The sequence below is a fragment of the Oryzias latipes genome, chromosome 20, assembly GCF_053564925.1.
Source record: "Oryzias latipes strain Hd-rR chromosome 20, Olatipes_Hd-rR_3.1".
Taxonomy (NCBI): Eukaryota; Metazoa; Chordata; class Actinopteri; order Beloniformes; family Adrianichthyidae; genus Oryzias; species Oryzias latipes.
Genome location: NC_136256.1, coordinates 17,531,466 through 17,552,893, shown reverse-complemented (window position 1 = coordinate 17,552,893; position 21,428 = coordinate 17,531,466). Strand labels below are relative to the sequence as shown.

The 21,428-nt window shown below is 37.1% G+C and overlaps 1 protein-coding gene across 6 annotated transcripts in view; it reads right to left on the bottom strand.

The window, feature by feature from the left end:
* Window positions 1-21,428, bottom strand: part of ctnnd2a (catenin (cadherin-associated protein), delta 2a) — a 301,568-nt gene that overhangs the window by 158,018 nt on the left and 122,122 nt on the right. For 2 of the 6 annotated variants that reach the window (XM_078938949.1, XM_078938952.1), the window contains 2 exons: window positions 19,800-19,973; window positions 2,318-2,696 (listed from right to left, as the gene is read on the bottom strand). In XM_078938949.1, coding sequence (XP_078795075.1) covers window positions 2,318-2,696; window positions 19,800-19,973 — 553 coding nt within the window. The remainder of the gene's footprint in view (window positions 1-2,317; window positions 2,697-19,799; window positions 19,974-21,428) is intronic. The other 4 variants (XM_078938951.1, XM_078938950.1, XM_078938954.1 and 1 more) reach the window with 2 other exon arrangements.

Genomic DNA, 21,428 nt, shown 5'->3' with positions numbered 1-21,428 from the left:
GCACCACTGTCACCTTCACTTTCCAGGCTTTCTCCAGTTCTTCTCTGAGTCCCTGGTATTTCTCCAGTTTCTCATGTTCCTTCTTCCTGATGTTTTCATCGCTTGGCACTGCCACATCCACCACAACGGCTTTCCTCTGTTCTTTATCCACCACTACAATGTCTGGTTGGTTCGCCATTACCATCCTATCAGTCTGGATCTGGAAGTCCCACAGGATCTTTGCCCTCTCATTCTCTACCACCTTCGGAGGTGTTTCCCATTTTGACCTTGGGGTTTCCAGCTCATATTCTGCACACATGTTCCTGTATATTATTCCAGCCACTTGATTGTGGTGCTCCATGTATGCTTTACCTGCCAGCATCTTACATCCTGCAGTTATGTGCTGGATTGTTTCAGGCGCCTCTTTGCACAGCCTACACCTTGGGTCTTGTCTGGTGTGGTAGATCTGAGCCTCTATCACTCTGGTGCTCTGGGCTTGTTCCTGAGCTGCCAGGATGAGCGCTTCAGTACTGTCCTGTAGGCCAGCCCTTTCTAGCCATTGGTAGGACTTCTTGATATCAGCCACTTCAGTTATGGTCCGGTGGTACATCCCATGCAGGGGTTTGTCCTCCCATGAGGATCTGTCCTCCAGCACTGTGTCCTCTGCTCTCCATTGCCTGAGACATTCACTGAGCACACTGTCATTTGAGGCCTTGAGCTTGATGTACTTTTTTTATTTGGGATTTCCATCCCAAATATATATATATATATATATATATATATATATAGATATATATAGATATATATAGATATATAGATAGATATAGATAGATATAGATATAGATAGAGATAGATAGAGATAGATAGATAGATAGATAGATAGATAGATAGATAGATAGATAGATAGATAGATAGATAGATAGATAGATAGATAGAGAGAGAGAGAGAGAGAGAGAGAGAGAGAGAGAGAGAGAGAGAGAGAGAGAGAGAGAGAGAGAGAGAGAGAGAGAGAGAGAGAGAGAGAGAGAGAGATAGATAGATAGATAGATAGATAGATAGATAGATAGATAGATAGATAGATAGATAGATAGATAGATAGATAGATAGATAGATAGAGATAGATAGAGATAGATAGAGATAGATAGATAGAGATAGATAGAGATAGATAGAGATAGATAGAGATAGATAGATAGATAGATAGATAGATAGATAGATAGATAGATAGATAGATAGATAGATATATGACCTATTATGATTCATTTTTAAATATATTGGTCTAATAATATATCATTAAATTAAACATGTAATGTAAAAAAAAGTTGTATATCTTTTTGCAGATGTACATACATGCTTGTCCTAAAAAATATCCTACTTCAAACGCTTCAACGACGATCCTTACCAATTAAAATATGAATAAACCAACACATTTCAAGATGGTGAATGATATGCTTTTTTTTGTTATAGATATTACTTAAAATAAGAGGTTTTCAAGATCAAATAACTCAAGTTGTTCAATATTTATTAAAATAAGATGTTTTCAAGATTGTGAATGACGCAACAAGTTATTCAATATTTGTTCGAATAAGTTGTTTTCAAGGTAAATGACTGAGCAAGTTGTTTCAGATTATTGAAAATTCACTTGTGAGGTAGTTTTGTCTTATTGCTTGTGTAAAAAAACTCTTGGTGATATTTTGTGTTTTTGCCGTGAAAAAGGTTTAAAGAGCTTCAGCTGGGGTGCGGTTGGGCAAAATAATTGAATAATGGCAAAAATTAGCATTCAGTCATGGGATTTAGAGTTTTTAGTCTGTGCAGCCTACTTTACAGCAGCAGTTATAGTGGTCTATCATGAAGTTGCTATGGAAACAGTCATTTCCAAATTGAGAAACATAACACTGAGGCTATTGAAGAAGCTTAGGAGTATTTCTTTACCTCATTAGAAAACTTCTGTCTTTTGTTCCTGTCTTTGACTCAAAGTGTCCGCAAGCTTTAAAGGAAGTGTAATCTCCCAGTTCTGCTGAGGCATGAGTATAAAGTGATGTGAGCAGCATGGAACAGAGCCCAGAAATGGTTTTAGCTTCTTTGTGTAAAAGAGTATAGTTTGGGTAAAAAACTTGACTTAGATTATTCACTACTGGTGTGCTGATGGAGCCAAACTTTTGAATTGCTTTGTACCTGAAGACTCTCTCCTGTAACAGCAATGCAGTCAAATGTCATATGTCTGTTAAAAGTGCTTTTAAGCATTCAGTTATGTCCTGCATGCTATGGTACAATGAACCTGTCAAAAGACAAATACATACAGGTGCACATAATACACTCTGCTTCACACTTTCCTTCCTACCTGGGGTCTTTTTGAATTGAGTCAATGGAGGGTGAACGCTGAAGGCTGCCTTCAGGCGGCAGGGCTGGACCAGACTTGCTATATGGAGACTCCACCACTGACGGGCAATACTGCAGGGTGCGGTAGGGGTCTGCCACATAAGGGTCCGAGCCATATACATCTCCACTTCCGCCACTTCCGCTGGAAGTGTAGCCTGGCCCCACAGTGGCATAGTTGTTGGTCCCTCCGCGGCCGTAGCTTCCTGTCCCCGTTCCGTGACTTCCTGTGCGCTGTAAAGGGGCGGAGTCAACACCAGGGGAGGAGGGTGCTAGGGTAGGAAGGTAAGGACAGAGGACATAACTTAGGTCATGGACCTGGTTGTGGACACGTACAATCAGGTCTGAACAAGAGAGTGGACAGAAAGAAAAGGAACACAGGAAATGGTGCAAAACCCAATGCAGGAAAGGTGAGGAAAAATAGAAGGCAAATAAATTAAACAAGGCCCTTGAAGAAATAAAGCTATATAAGCTTCTATAGAGAGAATAAAACAAGAAATGAAACTACAGACAAAAATGTAAGATTTAAGGTATACTTGAGGTGATAAAAGTTTGTAATGACTTGGAATCTTAACAAGCATATTTGTCAAATCTCTGTTCAGATGAAAATATTACACCTGATATAAATACATAAAATGTAATATTTTACTGAGATATATTAAGTTGTTTTTATCTGGTATATATTAGATATACAGATTTTCTCCCCTTGTTTTTCTGATATTATCATATCGTTTCATCTTGTTCTTTAAACTGAGAGTTTTTAAGTTACTGCAAATAAAAAACAACCTGTTTTTAAGATGTATTTTGTAAAAGCAAGTCATGGGTTCTTAAAAATTACTATTGCTTTTGAACATAATGGTCTTTAAATCAAGGATAAAGACTATAAAATAGACAAAAATACTTGTTAGAGCAATATATGTAGAGGAGAGGAATCTTGACAATTTTAGGGTTTATTCAAAATACGTTCCGGTATTTTAAAGCTCCATAAGTAAATTATGTTTTTGTGTGTTGTTCATCTAAATGTTAATGTAAGAATTGTTAACTTTTTTATAGAAACCTTGCATGTAGGGAAAATGCAGCTTCAGAAAAAAACTTTTTGTTTCCAATAAGCACAATAAAACATGAAAAGAGACACTAAAAAAAAAGAGAAACAATATAGAAAACATCTGTGCATCTGCAGTATTTGTTGGGAATCTGGACGTTTCCTTGGGGGTATAAGCTGCCTTCACACACATGGCTGCTTTCACCTTCCCTCCCAGTTGTGATGAATTGGTGATACATCAAAGTGTTAACATGGCTTTGGGGACCTCATTTTTTTAGGTGTACAAACAGAACATGTCTATAGAGCGGCTAAACCTATGCCCGAAGCCTGAGTAATGTGCAGGCTGACACAAATATATGCAAAAACACTCAGATTCTTTTATTTAAAGCAAAAGTCTTTACACCAATAAGATATCAAACTACAGAATAATGTATTAATCTCATAAGTCATGTTAACCCTTAAAACATATCTGTGAGGATACACAAAGACGGAACTCACACATGCATTTTACAGCCATGCATGATAAATTATGAAAAGCTTGTGAATAAAATGGGATAAAAAATTAAAGAACCATAAGTAGTTTGAGCCTCAGTGTGTGCCGGGGTCGGGTGTCTCATCATCATGTGGCCGACAAACTTGCTCTTTAGCGATGTCTTTAGTGCTGACATTTACATGACCTTCACAACCCTCTCAACACACTCTTTGTCATCCTTCTCCTCCTCTGCCACACTTGCATTGTGAATTGTATTTGATGTAACCCATCGATATTGTAGATGAGAAATACTAAATTATACAATAACTCTCATTCAGTTCAGCTCTTTTGCTCCACTGAGCATGTGAAGCACGCTCAAGAGCACGCCAAAAGGTCTTCCTTGAGCGCACGTTTAGTATGTGGTGTTTACACTGCAAAAGCAGGGAGGGGCTTCTTTTTCTAATGCTATCTACTAGCGCATGTCTGCCACCTACATAATAGGATTGGTGCGAAATGTCGAAGTGGGGTCAATCTCGAGAATCTTGCTCCAGGCTTTTTCTTTCACAGCTCTATTCTAATAAATAAAAGAATATGTGTCATATGATTACAGCTGAGAAAAACCATACTTATTCGTTTCTCCTCCATGATCAAATTTTAAAAGGCAATGACTGTATAGTAGAACTGGACTGAGTGAGTGCGACATCACCCATAGAAAAGGACTTGCTTTTGGTTCCAACAAATTAAAGTAAATTCAGTGGCAATTTTTTCCCAACCTGGCTGTTGCCATTTTGTAGCCAGAAATAGTCAGCAAGCAGTGATTGGTCCGAGTTGGTATGAGTCTACATTTCTATTGCAACCACTCTTGCCAGTCAGGAGTGAGCATGTTAGAAGACCACACCCCTTCCACTGAAAGCAGTCTCGGGGGAATACCTCAACGAAACGCTTCAAGGTTCAGCATAAGGCCGCCTACATTTATTGAGGTATCTGATTGGTCAGTTTACAAGGGCGGTGTGAACGTGGCTTTACATTAACTTCTGGTGATAAGTTGGGTCAAGCAGTTGAGCAAAACAACATCTGTGTATTTGAATATATGATAATATATTTATATATATCTTCTTAATGTGATAAATCTGAACAAAAAACATTTCAAATATTTGCATAAACCTTTTTTTTGTTCAAAACGCATACATTCTCCTTATTTCAATGTATTAAATAGATTCTTTAAATTTGACTACTGTGAAGATTTAGGCAGAAAACAGTTAAAAACAGTAGATTGGAGTTTATAGACCAAAAACATCCAACAGTGAGGGGAAGAAAGGAAGGACATAAAAAGGTAATGAAGCAAAATTACTTCCATTAGAGGAGACCTGCCTTCTCAAGACTCTTTAGATAGTGTCTTTGGAGAGTCTTTCCTTTTTATCGTCTCATTAGTTGCCAAGACTTTAGGCTAGCCCTATGATGTCAGCGTGAGCTCCAAGAGAGACACAACACCCAAACTGGACAAACCTTTGAGCAAGAGGAGAGCATGAGCCCAAAAAAACACCAAAGGAAAGGGGAAATGGAATGACATGAGCAAAAGAGTTCAGATTTTAAAGACTAAAAATGTAGTATTAAATGTAGTAAAATCTTCTAAAAAAATAGTTATTTAACTATTTATATATTTAGTTTTCATTATTTCCTTGTTTTATTTGACTGCTTTCCCTTTTGTCAAATAAATCATATGCTGCTGTATTTACCTTTTGCTCCGGTTATAGTGCATTCTGACTAATGACTTGACCTTTAAGGCCAATTCAGCCAGTGAGCGGAGGTGTATATCTGTATTCGTGCACCCGAAGATGGCTGCTGCTTAAACCCCGGCATTTTACCGTGCCAACAGACAAACATTTTGGTCCACGTGGATGTAAAAATGGGGGTATGGTTACAGCCAACCTAAAACAAGTGTGCAAATGTCAGTGGATAAGTGGTTGAAATGGGTTTCAAATCCATTATGCGATAAACACAGTACGAAGGTATAGCTTGCCATAATCAGTGTCCAAATGTCACAGCTCCAACACAACGTCAGACACACAAAAAAGGTTTTTAAAAAGACCAAGCATTCGTTCAGATTGACATTAGTGAATACTTAAGTCGTAGTCACAACTACATTATGGGTGGATGTCTGTGAAAAATTGACAAATCTGTACGGGGAACGCAGGTGACCCGCAGGAAATTTTAAGACAACCCAAATGAGCCTGTAGGGCAAAAAGGTTCTTGAACATGGATAAGTAAGGGGGAAGTAGATTAGACATAGGCACGTTGTATGTATTTTTGTCCCTTGTGCACAGCCTGGCCGTTAGAACTGAGAAAATGAGACAATCAGGGCCAAAACAACCCAACAACCTGCAGCACCCATACAGGTCAATCCCTCTGCCTTTTGTGGATTAAACATATATCATGTGGTGAAATTCACCACTGGATTTTGCTTGCATTAACAACATTATTGAATCAACTACAAATAGTGCAAAAACTAGAATTTTAATTTATAGGGAAATAAATAAACTAGTGTTAAAGCACATATTTGTTTCTATGAATGCTACAGACAAGACAAAGGCATCCTTTCACTGATCATACAATAAACCAATAGTCCACACGAGGGTTTTACTGCATCTCACACCAAACGCTCCCACAGCATTTGAGAAAAGATAAATAAGCAGGTGTGTCTTTGTATTCCCTTGCTCCAGTATAGAGTAAACAAATCATGGCTTTGCTCCTGCTGGCAGCTTAGCGATGGGAAGGGAAACTCTATTAGTCATCTGACACAGTGATACCTCCACAATTAGCCAGTCAGCTGGGGGAACGCCTCGCTAAAAGCAGGGCTGACTTTCACTGTGAGCTTCTGCAACTAGGGGACCGTTGCTGAATTTTCAAGAGAGAAGGAGACAAAAACAGGGAAAAAGAGGGAAGAAAGCCAATCCTTCAAGCTTTCTGTGTCGATCCTAACACATATTTTCATCTTTGCCTCCATCTCTTTCAGTTCTTCATTGTCAGTGTCACTCTTTCTTTCCATCACTCCTTCAGCTTGCCCTTTTTATCTTTCTTTGCTGCTTTATGTCCTCTCTGCCTTTACCTCCATCCATCTTCCTTTCCATGCACCCCTTTGGAAACTTCCCCTTTGAAATACTGCCCTCCCTCTTTGACAGTGAATTACTCCCTCCCATGGTCCCATGTTTTTTGCTGTCATTCGCTCTCTGTCACCAATTCATTTCATCTCTTTCTCTCTGTTTCTGCCCTAACACACCTCTGTTTGTCTGTCTATCTCGCCGCCTCTCCAGCCTCCATTGTAGTTGTAGTAGACTATGCGATCAAGGCTGAGGACATGTCCTTTCTCTTGACATGCTTCAGTGCTCAGCACGATTACACAAACCCCTCAGTGCGGTCCAAATCACTGCCTCATACAGTGTCTGCTGTCGCAGAAATACCAGAAAAAAAAACACACAAACAGAAATTTCTTGGTTTGCACATTGCTCACATGTACTGAATATGCATGTGTCACATCTTTTTCTAATGATTTTATGTCAGTCAACGTGTGCATGCAACCTTGCCTAAAGTAGTTGTCCATAAAACACTTTGCCAAGGCCAGCACAATGTTCAGATGTGTATAGGAGACTTGATTCTGTTCTGTGTATTCCTGGGAGAGCCAGCATCCAGCTCTTGATGTTCTTAAACTGCAAGTCTTGAAAAATGTACTCACACAAATGAGTGCACACATACATACACATTGCCTTTCTTGAGCTTTCAGTAAATCTTCCATTCTGTTTTGTGGAAGCTTACTTAACCCTCTCTTTATAGGTGGAGTTGCCTTGTCTTTCACAGAGTATTTTACTTATACACTAAAGATGTCGTTAAAAGACCATGATCACATTACAGATGGAAAAAAAGTCAGAGTTCTGGAGTTTTCAGTCCGACTGCTGCAGAAGCCAGATAATAAATTACAGTATTTTCCGAAATACAAAGTGCACCGCAATATAAGCTGCATCGTCAATGAGTGGTCTGTATTCTAAGTTAAGTTATATATAAGGGGTACCGAACTATAAGGCACATTAAGCGAGACAAAAGAGTCAGAGATAAGTCTGTCAGTCAGTCAGATTGCATTCACAATAATTCCAGAACTTGATTGTGACACACTACACCTTATCTGTGTTGGAGAACTAACAATATCTTTAACTCTTAACCTTGTTTGCAATTAATTAAAAACAGACTGATAGCCCATCAATAAAACAAACCTTACTCTGGCTATGCAAACTCCCAACCTTATTAGTAACTTAATAAAAACACAGTCCGATATCACTACACATTAGCAGTGTAAGCACATTCACAATAACATCCAGCCATATATATCAATCCATAATATATAATCCTTATCTATTAATCCATAAAAATAACAAAAGTTATTGTATTAAGAAGTTTAATTTTTAGGGCCTTAAACTTTTTGCTTTGCTGCTGTATTGTGAATACTGGCCCATCTTGGCTTTTAAGAATGCCTACATTATTATTATTTTTTTTTTTTGCTACTGCTTTACATTTGATGTAGGACCTCAACTAAAAGAACTGCTATTTTAATAATAATGAAAATTTAAAGGACAGTTGCGTGTTTTTGTTCCTTTTGTTTGTACTTTTTAAAACGAATATTTTCAAGTAAGGGCAATGCACAGAGGCAAAGCTTTAACATGTAGCGTGCCCTTAGACACTCTGCAGCTTTCAAAAAAAAAGAAATTCTTCATGACAACCGCTACCTGCACAAATATGAGTCTAAATTTTGTTTTGGTTTATTGAATGTAAACACAAACTCCACTGGATTTGCCCAAAGACACTTGCAATAACTACAACAAGGACATCTCTATGCACTCTTGGTCATAAAGTGCCATAAAATTGACTGCTCTGGTACTTTAAAAAGAAGTGTGAAAATCTGAAAAGAGAGAAGAGGAACCAGATGCATTTTCCATTAACATTACATTTAGGTTGAACGTTTTTAGACCAGAATTATACATTTATAAAAGATAAAGTACAGCTATTCTACAGAACTTTCATCTTTGCAGGATGTTAGCTTTGCTTTCTTTATGGTAAAACTCTGATATAAATGTTGCTTTTAAGGCCGTGCTTTTCTTCCCTTGCTTGAGGACATCACTATGAAATACACCTGCATAATAGTAGCCTCCTGTTCAGCTTGGCTTGTCCAAATCAAAGAGTGCAAAATCGAATAAACAATCAAAGCAGACTGGAACTCAGTGGAGGGCAAACCTACAGTGACAGTAGATCAAAGGCTCTCTCTTTAGATTCTTTCTCTTTATTCTCTTTACTCTATTCTTTATTCTATTCCTAAGACAAATATGGGATGCTGTTGTGATTTACACTCAGTGAGAAATCAAGGTGTTCCTTGAATACAACACAGTAATCCAAATAGAACACAGATTTGTATTAATGATTCTACCGTGAAGCCACTGTTTATACTCAAATCTTTGAAAATTATGAGAGCAGGGAGAAAAACAATCACTTTACACAAGAATCTATAAAAGTGAATGCATAAAGAATCCATTTTAAACCTAAAATATTGACAATTTTCTGATTTAACAAGGAAGAAGTCAATGCTGAGTTTCAACAGAGAAAAAACATCCTATGTTCTCTACGGAAAAAGGACTTTAACAAGTACTCCCTAAAAATGTTGTAAAGCACACTTTTGGGGATATTATTGTGTCTGTGGTAAGATGGTGTACGGCCACTCAAAGTCCCTTTTTATTTTGGAAATTGAAGATGCCTCCCTAAGGAAAGAGAAATGTGCTGATTACTTGAAGAAGTCTTTTAGCATTAAGCTGGTAACTAGGTTTTCTGGGCCTCAGCAAAAGCTCACTGTAAATACTGTACGAGTTTAAGCCACAGCATAAGATGACGTGCTTGACAGTACATTTAAGATTACAGCCGATCTTCTTAAAAACAACTTTCTGCAGAAACACACTTTTTCTTTGGTGGTATATCGTTTTGTTTCCTGCCTTAATCAAGCGAAGATTGTTGATTGACCTTCAATCAAGAATTGGGTGCAGCAGTATTTAACCTGTGCAGCTATTTGCAAAAAAGAGTAAGCATGAGGGAATAAGAAAGGTCAGACTTACACCTTTACTAATTTAAATCAGCCAAATCAGGGTTTATGCATGAAACTTTCAGAAGTCTTCATCTAAAACTGATTTTGGTACAGTAAAGAGATTCAGGAGAGGCTCTAGAAAAACTAATAATCTTAATTGATTCTTTGAGGTAACACAAGTTTATATAGTATAGTAAGTTTATAAGTATAGCACATTTCATATACAAGGACAATTCAATGTGCTAAATTGTATACATAAACCATAAAAATCTATGTAGATAAAACATTAATAGAAACTATTAAAAGACATTAAAAGTAGGATCATTGAAAAAAAATTTAAAGAAAGATGTTGGAACTGAATTTAAATAAAGCTTAAAGTAACCGCCCAGATTTACATGTTTGAATATAAACTAATCAAATGCAGCTGATAACATGTGAGTATTTAACCTGAATTTAAATAACCTCAGTGGTTTAGCTAATCTAAGGCTTTCTGGAAGTCTGTTTCAGATCTGGGGAGCTTGAAGATAAAACAGTACAAAAATTAATAAACTGCTTTTCCAGAGCAACGATTTTGCTTTGACAGCTAATATTGACCATCTTTCTACAGATATTCAAGAGACTTATCTTTATATGAGTTCATCTTCTAAAGTATAATATATTTTATAATGTTAAATCTCAATATTAAATACGGCTTTAATGTCAGTATAACACATAACCTTCACCAATTCTTGTTTTGACTTTTCATGTGTGAGTGTGTTAGTTTTTTTAATAGCCTAAACTGGTTTTCAGAGCAAGTTTATATGATTATTATATTTTTTCAATTTTGTTACCAAATTAAAGTATTTTTATTTGATTTTTTTTTTTTTTTTTTGGTTTTGAGTGTTTTATTTCATTTTATTTATTGAGTTAACTGTGGATTTTATTTTATTATTTGGGGGTGGCAATAAAATGACTTCTGCCCCGCCACCCCCTCTGCCCTTGTCCATATCCAGCCTTGCTAAATACTTCAACAGCTGGTTTTACTGCCACAAACACTGTAAAACAAGCATTCTGTGTCTGTTCAGCCAGCCCTGAACACTATGAGCCAATCAAAAGACAGCAAGGAAAGAGTAGCCATGCCCACAGGGCATTAAGCAACTGAAAAAACACCCTGTATTAAAGAGTGTGGGTGTGTGCCGACAAGGTGGTTATTCATTCCGATGTAATGGAACAATAAGATATGATAGATTTTTAAAATAATGATCTTTAGTCAGCAAACCCGACAATCTCTTCATGTTGAAAATGGGTTCAAACACAGTTTTGTCAGTATTTCTCACTCTCACATCCATGCTTGAAGAGTTGAGCCTGGCTGTCTAGGGGAGCAGTTCAGCAACACAAAAGCCCAAGGGTGGAAAACTGCGACAAAAGGATTGGATTTGGATCAGCTTTATTTTAGCCTATTCCGATCTGTCATGCCTGGATTGGCCCCATCCTTAAGAATGGCTCAAGGCTTCTTTAGTGATTAGAGGTAGAGGTTCTAAATGTAGTGTGGTGCAATGAATGCTCTGATCCTTTACTGTATTGGAGAATGTATTCATTATTTTGCCATGCGCAATTCTTTAGAACCGGCCTTGTTTTAATTATAGTTTTGATTCACATTTTAATGATCAATTTACAAATAATTTTAAAAAAGTTCTCAAACTCAGAGCCTTTGAAAAGCGATAAGTTGTGTACAGTGTTCAGGGATATCAGAAGTGCATCTTTCTGTGTTGCTTCCTTTTGCAGCCACTTTTCTCAATCACGTCTCCATGAGGCGAATCTGCCTGGTTTTGTAACTGTAAAATTCTTTTGTTTTTTGCTTACATTGAAAACCAAATCTGTTTTTGGTTTAAATAAACTATAACAAATATCAAAATGATGAAAATCTAAATAACTGATTAAAGATTACAACACTTGCATAATAAAAATAGTAAAAAAAATACATTTTAAAAAAGCCTTCAGAAAACTGAATCTATATAGATTTGTAATAAGAGTAAAGTTGGACATTTACAACAAGTCGATAGAGAATTACTCTCTCCTGAAACCAGCCTCCTGTAGTCTTTGGTGGAACTGCAATATTGGGACATTAGGTCTACTTAAAAAGGGCTTTTCTACCTTTCTCATAATCATATGCACTTCACCAATTACCCCAAAACACACATTTATACTCAGAAACAAAGTGAGTTTCATTGTCTTGGCCGAGGATACTTCAACACATGAGCAGTGAGACTAGAAACTGCGCCTGCGATCCTCTGGTTACCTCTGTTCCACAGCTAAACCCAGACAGATGGTAAATAAATTTCTCACATGACAAACATTACATTTTCTAGAAAAAAATTTAAAGTAAACTTCCAATAACTTAACTAGTATTAGTTTGGAAATATTAAGAGAATTATTCTATGTTTCCTATTTTTTTTGCACACGACAGGACATGTGTCACTTTGGATTGAGTATCCCTCCTCTGCACTCCTTTCAGGAGTCTATCACATTCTCTATTTAAGAAGAAGCTTCTGCCTTTTGGCTGAAATATGTATGGCAGCACACATGCACCTTTTCTGTAATCCTCCTTGTGTCATTTCTCTTCTGGGCTCATTTTTTTTCTCTTCCTCTACCTCTTTCATCTCTCTTTTCCATTCCCCTCACTTCTGCCCCCCCTTCATTAGGATGTCAGATCTCATTACAAAAGAAAAAACAAAAGATTTAAAGGGTAAGGCAGAAGGGTTTGATGATTTAAACCTCTTGTGTTTTTGTGTCTTTCTTGAGTGTACACAGTTGCCAGAAGAGTTTGCGCCACAAGGCTGCAAATACAAGCAAACATAATCCTGCTTCATAGAAAAAATGATAACAAATAAATCATGTCTTTATGTAAGAGAATCTATCCCCTGTCCTGGGAACTGCATACGTTTAGGGTAGAAAAATAATGGGCAATTATGGGACATATGTGATCAAATATTTCAAACTTTTGCAATAAAATAGTTATGCTTTAGAAGGGAGGTGATGGGCCACAGTCATTTATTCATGTGTCATCGTTTAATAGAAAATACAATACAAAATTAAAGTCGCGAGGGAAGTCGAATGGCCAACAGGTGCTACCCATCCTTGCACCCCCCCTTGGACCCGCCCTCACTGGTTATTCTGCCCGTCTTCCAATGTCCCACTGGTCTGAGCAGCACGACAAATTCTTAAAAAAACACTTTTTTCAAAAACGGCTGCTTTTTTGTTGGTTTTTCTCCATAGCAACCATTTTATGTTTTTGTCGCCTGGGGGTGACAAACAGGTCTACACACGTGGTTTTTAGAAGAATCTCCAAAAGTAAACTTTTGGAGTCTCTTGGCAACAGAGGTTTTTGCCAACTACGCCCTTATTCTCAATATGTTAAATTGTTTTGTTCAGCTTCAGTCAATAATCCATGTATTAAGTTTTCACATTAATTTGCTAAAAAATGTGGAGTAAAAGAACGCTACTTTTGAAAGCTCGCCACCTTGATGATGTTAAATATCTAAAACATCTTATTCCAACGTTCTTCCAAGAGGCTTCCAAATAAGGAGTTAAAAGGCAATGGATTGAAATTCTGAGGGGTTTTTTTTGTTTTAGGTGAACTAAGAGATTATTTTGGGGGTGGGGGGGGGGATTCAAGACCTCAAAGGTCAATAGAACTTTGATTTTGGTTGTAGACTTTAGCAGGCGGCATATGTGTGAACTTTTGTGAAGATCATATAAACAAATGTTTTCCCATTCTGTGGGAAATTGGGAAAATCGCCAAATATCACACTTTAACGCAAAATGGTCACCAAGCTGTAGGTCCTGTGACCATCAAATAACAATTTCAAAATTTACTTTGGACATCCCTGACACGTGTGTAATGGTTTCATTAGTGGATATATTTTTTCCGAACCCCAAGAGATTTTGGACCTGTTGATTTTTTTGACTGATGTCATCATTTTCTGGGGGGGAGGAGTCATTCACTTTGTCTAAAATTAATTTTCAGTGGGTACTGGGTGCATGTTTTCGAGTGCGTGGCAGGGGGGAAGTTTTCATGCAAATGTGCTGTAAGAAAGAAAAATTGCAATAACCATGCAGCAATAATAAAATATAAAATCAACTTCTGTACACAGAATCTTCAGTGCATGGCATATTTGACTTGCACAGCAATTGATGTCCTATTAATATAAGAACTTGTCACCTCTGTCTTCCTCCAACAAAGCATTATAATTGTGTTCTTGTTCATCCAACTATTAATAACTATTATAATACATAATAGCAGAGTAAGACTCACCTTCATAACCATCATTTATCCCAATTTATGTTTAGAATATGGAAGATAATGCTTTTAGTTTGCTAAACTGACAACAAACAAAAAAGCATCTTTATTTTCTCAGAGTCATAAGAGTGTTAAAATACAGTAAACCCCTTATCAACAACAATAAATCAAGTCAGACTTGACAAAAAAGCAGTGCTACTAAAATTACCAGCTTCCACAGCCACTGCCTGAGCTGCGTGCAGGCCTAATGTTAGGCTATAAAAGAGAAAAAGAGCCAAATCTATTCCGAGCCACTGGTATTCCCAGTGGACAGAGTCATTAATAAAAGCTGAGATACTTTTCACGAGAGGATGTGCTAAGGCATTGTGCGAACAAAGATCGGAAAAGAAATATGAAAAGTCAGAGAATGAGAAAGAACTGGAAGATAACATGAAGACAGGTTAAAGGGCATTTACAAAGACATCCTCATAAAATAAGTAGCTCATTAAGAATAAGGAAAACTGATGTCTCTGCAGAGCTAAACAAAATGAGCTGTCTTATTGTAAAGCACATCCGTCATTTTAGGATGTACTGTGAATGTCTCTGTGTTACAGAGACACTGTGGCCAAACAGTAATAATCACTTAAAATAGGCCACATTAACCTGCAGTTCTCTAGGGCGCTGGCCTGGTTTCATCTGAGGAGGAAGCACAACGGGCCTCTACCTACACAAATGCATGGTAAAAATCACCCAAAGACACTTTGTTACAGTAAAAGATAAAACAAAAAAATATTCTCGGTAAATTGATTGATTGTTGGGTTTTTTTTGTTGTGGAATTTAACAACGAGACCGAGGCAGCTGACAGGAATTTCTGATGAAGAGTGAGCTTTAGAGATACATTTGAATAGACTCAGACGCTGATGAGGAAGACATTTGAGAGGAAGTTATTTTGAACTTGAGTTTGAAGACAAGGTGTATTGAGTTTATTGAGACAAATAAAATCCTCAGTCAAGATAAAATGACACAAAGGATTTTTCAAAACTGAATTTCTAAAATAGAAAAACCCAAATGTTTTCTCCTCCAGAGACCTAATATGATTTATCTCGACAGGCAGACATCACTGCTCTATAATGAGGAAAAGCCTGCTATTAGAGGAGAAAAAATACAAATATCTAATGTTTCTAATTAACCTTAAAAGGCATGAAGCCATGCAGGTTTGGGGTAAAGTGCATAAGGGGTATCACTGAATGCAAAGTAACTCCAGCTAGTTTTATTTTGATAAATATGGTAAATAACAAAGGGAAATATGCACCTTTTTGAAAAAAATCAAAAACAAATTTATGTGGCAAGAGCATTGCCACATAAAGAAAATCACTTATTTTGAACTATAGTTCTTTGTTTTTTGTCATTCAAAAATAATTCTAACTGCTTTGTGCATGATTGTTACCACTCAGTTGCTTGGTCTTTGGTTTGCAGAGCAAAAGTATTTTGTTTTACACTAACCTGCCAATTTGCACCTAAAAATAAAGGCATCTTTTGTGTTTACAATCTGTTTAACATAACAATTTTCATATATGTTCAGCTATATACACACCGCCCTCTTAAGTGGCGTTCAAAAAGCCATTTCCACTGATAGTCTATGTAAACATGCATTTTAGGCTTCTATGGAAAAAAACTCTTGCATTCATGCATGGCAATGCAAGTGTTATGACCGTTTTTGGGCTCCATGGACAAAACATGTCCATTGAACGCGAAAAGTCAAATCAGGATGAACTTCGACGAAGATTTGTGAGATTTACACCGCTTAAACATTTTGCATCAAGGCCCTTCCAAATGTAGGCGGTGGATTTACACTAGTATGGGGTAGCAAAGAGCCAGTATGAACACCATGGGCTAAATGTGAGTTCAAGAACACACGCCACATGCCCCGTTCCAACACAGCTTCGATCAGACTAATCTTTCCCAATTGTTTCCAATCCAATGCTTTAAGATGTGAGAAATCCCAAAACAAGACACCCAGGGCCAAAGCATCTTTGTATTGTAGTGTATTTGTCCAGCTTATAAACAGTGTATGACCTCTGTTGCTATGATCCTATCATTTGTAGATTTTCTTAATCTTTTAGGTGTTTTTGCATGTTTTCATTTCTTTTCCCCATTATTGCAGTTCTAAAGTAGCCAAAGAAAGAGGAAATCTCTTTAAATGACAGTCATTTAAATTGATTGTCTTGTATCATGCAGCTTCTCATCAAAATTAAGTGTTGGATTAAGTCGAGTAATGCCCTGTTCTCTAAATGAACAATGTGCGCTTCATTTGACTGTCTAGTACAAGCTGGACTAAAATTAGACCAACACTTTGCACCAAAAATAGACCCAGTGACTTCTTCAGCTTGACAATTTTTTGATGTCTATTCCCCACACAAGCATCTCCTTTTCCTTTCCAGAAAAGGAATGACTTATAGCTTAATTACATTGATCCATGCCAGCTTAATGAACCAATAATGTTAGCTTGCCATTGCCAAGAAAAGGCACTATGACATAATTAATGACTTACCGCTTACGTTGTCAGCACAACCCTTATCAGTTCATTATGCACCATCACTCAGTGAATTAAGAATCCTTATTAGATTACTTCACATTCACTTCACATGCTTTTTAGACATAATAGGTTAAACCTTAACTCAGCACCACCATGGTGTTCTCCATGTATAGTCCACTGATTCCCCACTTTTGCTGCCCCTAAAATACCACCATAGTGTGAATATGGCTCACACTGATACTCTGATAAGACATTTACTTGCAACAACAAAGGAAACTTTATTAAAACTATTTATCAGAAGAGGATACTTTAAAAACCTCAAGTGCTACATTTAAACGCTCACAGCTTAATCTGCAGCCCATCGATTTTCCTGGCTGCAGGGCAAAGTCTTTGCGAGGTTTTTATTTTTTTATTTTTTGTCCTGTCTATTAAAACTGCAAAATCTACCCTCAATGAATTTTAAACATCAAGGCTACTCCACGTATTCTGCTTTGGAACACTAACATCATTTATTTCTGCTTAAAAAAATGACTGTGCAGCAAGAAAATGACTGACAGAATTTTAAAAAAGCAATATCCTACAAAACAAGGCAAACTTTTCTCCGTTTAGGTAAGGTAAATGATAACGTCAAACATTTGCCTACAAGAGCATATTTACTGCCACCATTCTGACCCAAATGATAATGATAGCTATTAAGTCTGGTTTGTTAATGACATGTGAATGTAGTGTGACCAACTAGCGTGTTTTTATGTGGGCATGATATCATAATGGGATTAAGATGGCGTACCTAAACACACATGGAGATAAGGTCTTTGAGGCTTTATTTAAACACACTGCCTGCAACGACGGAGGTTCAGAAGCTGATGGGAAAACATGGATCTACCGTAATAGTTTTGGTTTGACAGGAAGAATGTCCCAAAAAGAATAAAAATAAAGACATTTTCGGTTTATTGATTTCATCAAAGGACACAGTCATAGTTGTCTAGATAAGCATAGATGTAAGCATATGATTCAATGACATGGAAGACGCTGAGCACATTTAAGCAAGTAGACATGGTCAGGAGAACCTGCTGACATTCAAGCAAACACTGAAAAAAATAAAGAGGTCACTATAATGACTCTGAACCTAATATGGCTGATGCTGAAGGGCATGCTTTCCTTTTCTTTTTTTTTATTCTGACCTTGTCATCAAAGAGTCAAAGCAACTCTGAGTAGACAACATTTTTCTGTCCTACACTTTGGTGGGCCTTTGTGAACTATAGCCTTAGAATCCTACTTTCATCAGTCTACTCCTGTCAGAAAAAATAGGGGGATCATTTAGTCATCTGCTACTGCAACACATCTCCCTCGGGTTTGATATGCCATACACTCAAAGACTGACTTGTTTGTATTTAACTGCGATGAGCGGTTTATGTCGCTATAACCTTTGCCCAGTCCCCTCTTTGGCATTTAATGTCCCCAAAGTGTTTGCATAAGAAAATTGCTATTCTATGCATGTTTCTTTTATTTCTTGACTCATTCTGTAAAAATTCTTTAGAGGTTAGTCCATGAAAATCACAAAATATCTTTAGAAAACTTTCAAATCCTCTTGATTTACAGTAGAGATTGGACTCTTTGGACATTTATTGACACAATTCTGAGTGAAAGCAAAAATATATTATTATTATTATTATTATTATTATTAGTATTTATATTACTACACTCATCTATCTTCTTCCATCCGGGACCGGGTCATAGGGGCAGCAGTCTGAGCACAGATGCTCAGACTTCCCTCTCTCTTTTACAAATTTGATATTTACTGATGTATAGCTGTCGATAAAGGTTTATTTATTGTGGGCATTGTATGGGTTTTATACAAATATTTGTGTAATGTCTTGCCTTTGTTTGCAAAATTTGATAATGTTTTTATGTAAAGCACTCTGAGTAACATGAGTTGTAAAAGTGCTATACATACAAATAAACTTTGATTTGATTTCCTCATTACAGGCGTGTTACTTTTATATATCTTAGTATTTGAATTTTGCTTCATCAACATTATTTATTTTGCTAACATTATTTTCAATATGATCATAAATCCCATTATACCCTTTCATTTGTAGTTGTTGTTGTTTTTGTGTGTAGTTTTCAGTTCTTGACCAAAAATGTGACAAATATTGCATACTTTAAAGGGTATCTTTGTGCTTAGTTGTTCAAAACAGCCGTTTCTACAGTAAATTTTGCAAGTTAGCACAGGATGTCATATCATTTTATTTCAATATTACCAACACACTAGAAAGATTAAAAGTAAAAGTCCTTCCTGAAATGAATCAAGCAGTTTTTCATCAAAACAAAGCAAAACGGCATAAAATTAGCAACTTAAAAAAAGGACGAAATTGAAGACCAAAAAATGTTGTCAAACACAGCTCGGGAAATTTCATCAAAAAAAGGAGGAGAACAAGCTAGGTATGAATTTAGGCTTTCATTTCCTCTGATGGGCTTCAACCAGCTTCATTTTTATGTTATCATAAATGGAGATCTGAAAAGGAGATAAACTGTATGATAGCTTCCTTTAAAAGATGACACAATTTCCCTAGGTATTAATAAAATTTCGGCGGCACTTTGTAACCAGAAAATAGCAGAGGGGGAAACTGTAAAAAGCATCCCCTTTCAATGATGTTGTTGCATCTCTGCTCACAGAAACTGGCGTCTCACTTCACCCCACCTCACTTCACCTCAGCTCTTCAGAGACACAGAGGATTCAGCGTGGTTTGATGTTGAATGGGAAAAAAGATAGAGAAGCTGGACTATTTAGCCTCTAATGCAGCTCTGTAAGATTACATAACTCTGCAGATTTGAAGCCTTATTTTCAGAGCTGTATGGCACCAAAGCAAGTCAATATCTTTAATTTTGCTTGTACCTATTCAAATGTCTAACTGAAACATTTGCTGTGAGTCTAAAAGCTTTTTTTTTTTTCGAAGAAATGCACTACCAATTTATAGAAAATATTAAAAACAGTATAGTGTAAGTTATTTATTGAGATTTTAATACCTGTGTTGTTCCTAAAAGGCCCAGAGTCTGGTCCCTGGCTCTGACTGAGACTCCTCATGGTGCCCTTGTTGTGGTACACCCGTTCCTCATAAATGGGATCTATGTGGTGCTCTGGGGACCCCAAGGGACGAAGGGGCTCTTGACTATGCTGACTACTATAGGAACCACGTGAACCTAGAGAAATGAAAAAAAAAAAAAAGCAAAAAGTTCAAATGGACAGGAAAAGAGGATGAAAGAAGAACAGTGTGAGAGGGAACGTGTAAGCGGAAGAAGAGGAGGACAGGCGTTGAGGGAGTAGGATGCAAGATAAAGAATAAAAAGCATCAATATTACAATCATAAAAGCATGTTTTAAAGACATAAAATCCAAACAAAAAGAAGAAAAAACTTCAAATATAATAAAAAGGTTGAAAAAAATGATTACAAATTGGATTCAGCAATGACAAACTCCCATTATTGAATTTGTTGGTGTACCTGTCTGTTTTCACCTTGCGCCTTTATTCTGCTGACTACAGCTCTGTTTGTTTGTAAGCATGTTTGTTTGTAAGCATGTTTGTAGGACTGGCAGCGGGAAGGGAGAGTTACAGCAGCACTAAATCAGGGGCACAGAAAAGAAGTGACAAAAAATACAGACACACTACAAGAAGTAATGAGACAGGATGAAATACGGCTCGGCTGAGGGAGACAAATAAAGAGAATAATGCCTTTTTTTTTTCAATCTCAATGAAACACATTGCCGTTCATCAGCTGGAAAGTAATGAGATGCAGTGTCCTCCCCCCACAATCCTCTCTGCTTGCTCTGTGTTTGGCAGGAATCCCGCAGACACAGGAAAAAGGGGAAAACTGACAGCAGGCACTTGTTCATAGCACAGACGAACAAATGTTAGGCAACGGCCTTCCCTCTGAACGTGCAATCAGGAAAATTAGGATAGGGCAGAAAAAGGCCAAGCTCTGGGAATAACAGACCAGTCAGAAGGGCTTAGCTGTTGGGATATAAAATGAACTCGCATGCAAGGACAAACCTAGAAAGCTTTGCGAAACAGGGATGGTCTAGCGGAACTAATGTCTTATCGTTTCATATTAGGTCTCAGTCAACTGCAAATCGTGTCCCAAGGATTTTCCAAAAGCATAAAGGGACATTGCTCTAAGATTTTATCATTTCAGCTGCAGCTGATCAATTTTGCTCCAACTTTCCAGCAAAACACTGATTTATAGAAAGCGTTGCAAAGAAAAAAAGGAAATCAGGAGGAAAACTCCAGTAGAAATATAGAGCATGATTGTCTTTATTCTCTTTTTATAAAATACAACTAAACAAACAGCCTCCATGGACTGTACTGATATTAATGACAACCCCTTTAACTTTGTTGAATTGTGGCTACAAGGTCACACATTTAAAGCCTGATGTTTTCTCACACTGCAGCACCATGACAGCAAGAAAGGTGAAAACGTTTGTATTTTCTAGGAGTTTCTGACCTTTTTTTAAAATTAGAGTGATTTTGTGGGAAGAAAAAGGAAACAGGAAAAAAACAAGTATGGTCTGAATATGCATGGAAGAGACACAGAAACACCCAATAATAGCATTACTCATCCCAGCACTCTGGTTTTCCTCTCATGTGTTTTCATATTATCA